Source organism: Tupaia chinensis, unplaced genomic scaffold (genome assembly GCF_000334495.1).
Source record: "Tupaia chinensis unplaced genomic scaffold, TupChi_1.0 Scaffold000066_1, whole genome shotgun sequence".
NCBI lineage: Eukaryota > Metazoa > Chordata > Mammalia > Scandentia > Tupaiidae > Tupaia > Tupaia belangeri.
In genome coordinates this window covers 10355125-10363514 of record NW_006159525.1, presented here as the reverse complement: position 1 = coordinate 10363514, position 8390 = coordinate 10355125, and the positions used below count along the sequence as shown (strand labels likewise).

At 42.5% G+C, this 8390-nt stretch overlaps 1 protein-coding gene across 1 annotated transcript in view; it reads left to right on the top strand.

Moving 5' to 3' along the window:
* COL4A3 (collagen type IV alpha 3 chain) overlaps nucleotides 1-8390 on the top strand; it is a 96040-nt gene that overhangs the window by 29264 nt on the left and 58386 nt on the right. Inside the window, exons 16-21 of the mRNA XM_006141982.2 lie at nucleotides 3-47; nucleotides 323-376; nucleotides 2295-2336; nucleotides 4790-4874; nucleotides 6191-6226; nucleotides 8305-8388. Coding sequence (XP_006142044.1) covers nucleotides 3-47; nucleotides 323-376; nucleotides 2295-2336; nucleotides 4790-4874; nucleotides 6191-6226; nucleotides 8305-8388 — 346 coding nt within the window. The remainder of the gene's footprint in view (nucleotides 1-2; nucleotides 48-322; nucleotides 377-2294; nucleotides 2337-4789; nucleotides 4875-6190; nucleotides 6227-8304; nucleotides 8389-8390) is intronic.

The window sequence follows — 8390 nt, the reverse complement described above, 5'->3', positions numbered from 1 at the left end:
AGGGAAAACCTGGAAAGGACGGTGCCCCTGGCTTCCCTGGCACGAAGGTAAAGGCACGATGGGGCCATGGATGGAGTGGAAGCGTTGGTCTCCCTAGAGGAAAGGATGCTGAGTCACTAAGTGGCCGCTAAGTAACACAAAGCTTATAGCTTTTAAAAACCACATTCGAGAATTGGTTTTAGGCTCTCACTGTGAAGAGAGGTGATTTGAGCTCGCTCTTCCCCCCACCCCCAGAAAAAAAAACCCCGAACTGTTCCTGCTTCAGAGGGGAGCATCCGGTTAGGGTGTTTCTGGATTGATTCTTGTTCACTCTTTTCTTTAGGGAGCCAAGGGCATCCGGGGCTTCCCCGGGTTAATGGGTGAAGACGGCATTAAGGTAACCTCCCTGACATCTTATCCTGCTGGTCCCCTTTTTTAAAATTTTTTATTTTAGTTATTTATTTATTATCTCTTTAAATTTATTTTTTTACATTAACTCACTATACATCATTACAGCATACAAATGAATTTTCCTTCCAAAATACACTGTATATTGGCTCAGTCAAGCACATCAACATACATGTTATCAGCAAGTAAATCTTGTATACTTTACCCAAGTCTGACTTTAGGCATAAATCTCAGTGCGTAGAATGAACATACTATAAAGTAGTACCCAGCTGGGGTTATACAGCTTACTGCAGTTGTCAAATATGCATTTTTTTTAAATTTTGATATGGACAGTTTTACTATTTTTTTCTCCTGAAACTTTTTTAAATTACTTAACATTCATTCCCTAAGCATCATCACAACATGCTAAATGTGGTTTCCCATCTAGAATAAACTGCATAGTGGCTTAATCATGCATGTTATCATCAATAATATTCCATTTCTACTTTCATATATATGTATATGTATATATATGATTTTACCCCATGTTTGACCCTCTGCCCTTTCCCGCTCTCTTATTACACTATCTCTGCTATATACAGTTGTCTTCAATTCCTTTTCCCCCAACATTTTGTTGATCACACAATATCATAAGTAATCTAAATTTCAATAGCAAGTTCAGCTGGTAATTTCAAGAAAAGCAGTTTTGAACTGGAAATGATATTTCCTTGAAACTTAAAGTCTAGAAACAGGTTAGTATTCTGTTCAAATAGTAGGTACATGAACCTATCGACAGCTCAAGACAGGACAAAAAGCCTTTAAAACCGAACAACATAGCACTCCCTTAAGAACTTCTTGGAGGGTCCCTTTTTTAAAAAAATATTTATTTTATTTAGCAATTCATTTATTTTAAATTCACCAGAGAGATACACAGAGAGAGAGAGAAAGTGAGAAAGCAAGCCGCCAGGTTCAGGAATTAAAGCGTGGTCAGCCATATAGGAGTGTCCAGAACCTTAACCACCATGTCACCTGCTGACATCTTATCCTTAGCCTTCTTCGATTGGCTGGCTTTTCCTACTCATACCCTTTCCCCACACCCTGGACCTAGGTACAAGGATTGTAAACACAGCTTTTATTAAGATGCCTTATTATATTCATTAAGAAGAAAAGAGAGATGGGCCAACGTAGGTGAAGGGTGTTCCTGAGGAAAACGTTTAAACCTTGTCCTGTGTCGTTGAAGCCAGCTGACACAGGGCCAGGGTCATTTCAGCTCCCTGTAAGGGAGGAGCTGAACAAGGCCTGCAGTCACAGGGAGTCTCTAGTCCTTTGGGATCAATTGTAGGTTGAGACCCCAGGAGTCTCAACCTGGGTCACAGTAGGCTAAAAGATATGATCAATCAACTGTGAATTGTATCCTTTGTCACTTGTTTCTGACATGACATATGTTTTAAAATAATTTGCATGTGCAAGGGATAAGTGCAAATTCAAGATTAATCCTAATAATATCCCTTCCAGTAGAATTCTGAAATATCCTGTAGAAGCAAGAGGGTTGGTTACAGCTGGGAGACTGGGAGTTGCGTGGAACCCGCAGCCTGGTTTTCTGTGCCTCTAATCTGGATGAGAACATGGGAATGTGCAATGCATGTGAGCAGCGAAGGCAGTGGCGTGGAAGAAATGTGGAGAGCCACTGCAGAAACAGCCGCATCTTTTACCCTCTTGTTGATGGGTTCCTGACCCAGATATGAGCTTTCTGGGAAAGTAATTTCAAGTCAACGTGCCTTGAACGTTAATTTGTTCTGTATATTACATCTAAATAACATTACTTTCAGCAATTAGTTTATTGCTCAGCTGTGCATTTCACTTTTTAAGTACACCACATACGTACATTGGATAATGTTTTCATAATTTGTAATTGTTTTTCCACGTAGGGATGGAAAGGGGACATTGGCCCTCCGGGATTTCGTGGTCCAGTAAGTGTGATTAAAGACAATATCAACGCCATGTTTGATCAGTGTCTCCCATTAACTGTTGTGATAGCGACTGTAGCATTTACCTTTTCATCAAACCAGGCCAAAAAATAATTGTTGTCATCATTTGTCTGTTTGACGATGGGTAAATATTTTGATTTGGTCCTATTTCATTCCTGGAATGTACTAGTAATGCCCATCCTGGGTTATGAAGGAGAAGAAAAGCTTTGTCCAGACAATTCTGGCCCAATGTGGTCCTGCACCCCTGGGGGGAGTAGAAGGGCTGGGGTAGAGGAGAGCAGGGACACTGGGCAGGGAGAGGGTGAGGCAGCTGGCCATCTCAGCCTGGTATGACAATTCTTGAGCTTTCAGGCAGCAGAAGCTGAGCCTGGGTTTAATGCAGGGTTAGCAAAAACCAGTCATTCCAGCCTAAGCTTTGTGGCAGTAGGAGTGCTCCCCTTCCCAGCATGACATGGATTTAATGTCACTCTTGGCTACAGAATGATTGCATTCTGTGTTCTGTGACTCTGAACCCTCAGCGGGCAGGAAAAGGGCCCCAGGCTCTAAGTTCAGGCATCTGTTCATCTTTTGCCTCAGATCACAACAGTTATCACATCTTGTTTTCTGAGGTCTGCCATGTGTGATCCTGCAGGCTGGACGACATGGCCCATGGTGGCAGAATCATGGGTGATTCCAAGACCGCAGGGCTCATTACTTTAACTCAGTAATTGGTGTTGGGACTTTGAAATCTGCATCTTTACACCAAAAGCAAGTTCCTCAGATGCGTATCATCCCTGTGTTAGACAGCTTTGTGCTGCTGCAACGGAATACCTGATGCGGGGTAATTTATAAAGAACCGACATCTGTTTCCCACAGTGCTGGAGGCTGGGAAGTCCAAGATCAAGGTGTTGGCATCCGGTCTGATAGGGGCCTTCTTGCTGCGCCTTCACACGGCCAAGCAGAAGAGCAAGCAGATGGAGGGTGCATGAAGCCCCTTTTCAAGGGCCTTACTCCCACTAATGATGGAGAAACCCTCATGGTCTCAATACCTCTCGAAGGCCCCACCTTTTAATGTTATCACAGGACATCACCTGAATTTTGCAGGGGACACATTTAGGGTTTTTTTTTTTTGAGTGGGAGAGGTTTTTGTCATAGGGCGTGTGCACTCGCCAGACCAGACAGAGAGAGACGGAGAGACAGAAAGCGAGAAATCAGCCCCTAGGAGAGATGGCCATGCCACAATCCCTTCTCATGCATTCTCCTCTCAGGATCTTGGGCATGCACGCACACGCGCCCGGCGTGAGTTTTAAGCCACCGGGTCCAGGACGTGAACCATGGTCGACTACGTGGGAGTCCAGCGACATAGCCATTACGCTAACTGCTGGTCCCAATGGAGGGGACACATTTAAACCGTAGCAGTCCTCAAACACCTTTTTGAAGTTGCTGGTCAGGTTAAATGGGCTACTTTGTGAAATCACGTAGCACAGTGCCCACAGGTGGGCACATATCATTACTGATTTCCTGAAGGAAATTATTGTCACTACTAATACTTTTTGTGATGTTTATACATGTGGCTTAGCCATGAGGCTCTTGTTGCCTCCTCTTTAAACAAGTCAATAAACTAATTTGGGGCCCAGGCAGCATATTAAAAGCCAGCGTTTTTAAACACCTTTTATATCCCATCTTCTTTCCAAATATACTGAATTCTAAGGAAAACCTACTTGGCCATTGTCCCTTGGAGGCATTCTTAGCATTCCCATCAGTTCTAGTCTAGTCCGTTGCTAATAACAGAAAACACCTGAGTTTGGGTAATTTAAGAGAACAGAGGTCTATGCAGCTCATAGTGTAGAGGCCCAAGGTCTAGGTAAGGGTTTTCCTGCTGGGGTGGTCCTGAGGCCACGTGAGGTGTCGCAGGATGAGAGAAGAGGAGGACACGTCACTGCGTGTGCATCTCTCTCTGTCTCTTTGGGCATATGTGCACACCACAGGCCCCAAATCCCAGCAGTTGTAGATGACCATGCCCCATTAAGAGAGTTCTCTTTCTCTGTCTCTCCACCTCTTTTTCATGAGTGCATACAATCTCTGACCAAAAAAAAAAAAATCCAAAAAAGGGAGCTAGTCATATGTCATCATGGTAAGTTTACTTTCCTGTATATATGTATATATACGTACATACATATGCGTAAATGTGGGTGTGTGAGCTGGTTCATATCATCACATTTATTCTAATTGAAAACCCATGAAGTATATGATACCCTTGTCTCCATGATTCTTTGGTATCTAGAAAGATCAGCTTTATCTTTAAATTCATCTGTCTCCACATGCATGGTTACAGAGCTCCTAACACATAAATTATGAATCCATGTTTTTGGCCAAAAAGAAATTGAAGTAACTGCCTTTGGTGAGCTCTACAAACAGCTACCCTTTCTCTTTATCCATTTTTTTCCTTCTTTAAGACAGAATATTATGACACATACCAGGAAAAAGGGGATAAAGGAATTCCAGGCCCACCAGGACCCAGAGGACCCCGTGGCCCACAGGGTGAGAATACCTTTCTTCCTAAAGCATTTGTGGTTTATTTTTCTTTTCTTTTCTTTTCTTTTTTTTTTTTTTTTGGAGAGATTTTCACTATAGGGTGTGTGCGCTCGCCAGACAGACAGAGAGAGACATAGAGACAGAAAGCGAGAAATCACCCCCCAGGGAGGATGGTCACGCCGCAATCCCTTCTCTTCCATTCTCCTCTAGGGATCTTGGGCACGCACGCACACGCGCCCAGTGTGAGTTTTAAGCCACTGGGTCCGGGACGCGAACCGCGGTCGACTATATGGGAGTCCAGCGACATAGCCATTAAGCTAACCGCTGGTTCCCCAGTTTATTTTTCTGTATTTCTTTCAAGGTAATGAATAGTTTGTGCTCATAGTCCTAGGATTATAGAGGGGCAGGAAAGGTCTCCTAGTTTTCATGGGTAAAGGTCTTTCTTTTTTTCTTTTTTTTTTTTGAGAGGTTTTTGCTATAGAGACAGAGAGACAGAAAGCAAGAAATCAACCCCCCGGGAAGATGGCCACGCCACAATCCCTTCTCCTCCATTCTCCTCTCGGGATCTTGGGCACGCACGCACACGCGCCTGGCATGAGTTTAAGCCACCAGGTCCGGGACTCGAACCACGGTCGACTACATGGGAGTCCAGTGACACAGCCATTATGCTGGCTGCTGGTCTCAGTAATGGTCTTATTTCTTAGCTCATAATTTTCATAGGAAAATTTCTTAGATAGTATACCATCAAAAATAACTAAATTATTGTCATGTGGCAAAGCCTAAAGTTCAAGTATATATGTGTGTGTGTGTGTGTGTGTGTGTGTGTATATGTATGTGTGTGTGTATAAACTGTGCATAGATTATAAATTATACATATATACATACAGTTATATATAGTTATAGATATATATCAAAGAATGAGAGCCCCATGGAATATTACAGCTAGAAGTGATCTAAGGTGGAAACTGGCCAAACTGCAGCTCCTTGATGATTATAGGGATGTTGGAATTTCTGACTTCTGAAACTCCCAACAAAAAGTGCCAAATGCAGAGCAGGCTCTTAGTAATCCCTGCTGAATTACTTAAAAATGACAAGGCAACGTGATTTACCTTTGCATGTTAGACATCCAAGATTAGATTCGTCTCTGAAATTTGTCTAAGTAAGTGAGCTTTTCTAGTATTTATCTGTATGAGAATGGGAGAATAGCTCTTTATTATTGTTGGAAAGTCTCTATTATTATCATATTGCCACCAAGATTTCAAAAGTGGAGGAGGTAGCGTGTATATCTTTCTAAACCATTAACTTCTGTTATGCATTTCCAGGTCCTGTGGGCCCCCCCGGAGCTCCTGGAAGTCCTGGTATGTGCATGATTCTCAGGGTATAAATAGAAATGCTGTTAAAGAGGAAAATACACCATTCCCAATGAAGTGTGCATTTTTTACCTAAGATGACCACTTCATTAACTGACCTAGAACTCGTTATCCTTGTGACCTGCAATGGAACAGGGCGCAGAAGCTAATACAAAGTGGTGTAGAAATGCTCTTTATCACTTCTCTGAATTGTAACTCAGTATGCAGGACCTGCTGTCAAGGAATTTCTACAATAACTTTAGGTTATGAGCTGGGCTTTGAAACCCACAGGAGACACAGAAATAGAAGAGGATAGTAACATGGCAATAAGGTTGGTTAAAAATGAACATTTTCAGGCTTGTCCTATGGCCTAGTCGTTAAGACAGCCAGATCCCACATGGCTGTCTGTAGTTTGAGTCCCAGCCCAAGTGGCTTGAGAAACACGCCTGGCACATGTGCATGCACGCCCCAAATCTGACAGGATGGAGAAATGGAGAAGGGATTTCAGCATGCCCATGACCCGTGGACAGTGCTTTCTCTATCTCTCTCTATCTCTCTCTCTCTCTCTCTCTCGCAACTGCGCACAGCCTCTGCCAACTAAAAAAGAAAACTACACTTTTCATAACATATTGCAAGTTACATAAGGATACCGTACATCATAATTTCTTCTGCGAAGTTTTAAACGTTGGCTCATGAGTCATTAGAATGCTTACCTTTCGAGAGTGGAAGAACAGGATCAGATGTGGGTCCCACAGGCCCATGGATTATAACCATACTGCATTCTTTTCAAAGGAAACACAACTAAGAAAAAAGATCCACGATTTGATAAACCAGCCTGGAGGGCTCCTGCCACTGAATATATTTTTCTCTATATGATGTTACATATTAAACTATTTAATAATTTTGAAAGCGATAAAAGTTAAGCAGATTGTAGAATTCTAGGTCCACTATAATCCCACCATAAAAAGAAATGGATGCCGAAATGGATAAATATTATGTGTACCTATACATATATGGGAAAGTATACATCACACTGTTAGAGTGAGTATCTCTTAAAGTTGGAGTGAGGCAAAAAGTACTTTAGAGGTTTGGCCGAAGATGAAGGAAGACCTCCTTCTCTCTACCAGGCCCCTACGTAATCAATAGGTTCCTTGAAGAAGTAGAGTAGAAAAATCACAAAGTTCTGAAAAAGACAACAATCAGAAAGATTTGCCTTTATGTTCAAATAATAAGAAATAATCAGATAAGGCCCAGCAGGTGGTGTAGAGGCTAAGGTGCTGGATCCCACATGGGAGTCCTGGACCAGAGGCTTGAAATTCACACCGGGCATGTGTGCATGCATACCCAAAATCCCAAGAGAAGGATGAAGGAAAAGGGATTGCAGTATGGCCATCTCCCCTGAGGGGAAATTTCTCAATTTCTCTCTCTCCATCTCTCTGTCTTTCCGGTAAGCTCATGCTCCCTATAGCAAAAATCTCTCTAAAAGAAAAAGAATGATGTTAACCCTGCTGTGTCTCAGTTTCTGCATGGTGATGAATCACTTAATAATTTAAGCTGTTTGCAAGGTGGACATTTGAGACTTTCCCCCTTCTCACGTCCTTGCCATTTTAGGATGGGGATGGGTTTTGTCCCAGCTGGCATGCTCCCCTCCCAGAAGGTGCCTGCCTCCCCTTCCATGCCCTTTTGTATCTAAGACAATCGCCAGGAATAAAATCCAATCACAGCTGTCTCTCTTTCTCATCTGGGGCATGAGACATGCTCTAGTCACTAATAAAAATATCTATGCAGTAACCTCTATGGAAGAATTGCTCTTGTGTCTTCTCAAATGAAACGATTCCAGTGCATCCCAAACTTTCTGTCCCTTGTAATAAATGACAGGAATTATCTTGTGGGAGTGGAGTGTTCTGCACTGTGCTTCCTAACAAGGTCGCAGGTGAAGGAAGTAACAACATTCACTTTCTATTTTGCATGCTTTCTATCCCTCTCAGTTGTGCAACTTTTATAAATAAGAATGTGTTTGCAGTTGGAAAATAACTATATATTTATCAAGATAAATTTAAAATATAATGATGATTATTTTCTCCAAGGGTCATCAAGACCTGGCCTCAGAGGAGCCCCTGGATGGCCAGGCTTAAAAGGAAGTAAAGGGGAAAGAGGACCCCCAGGAAAGAGT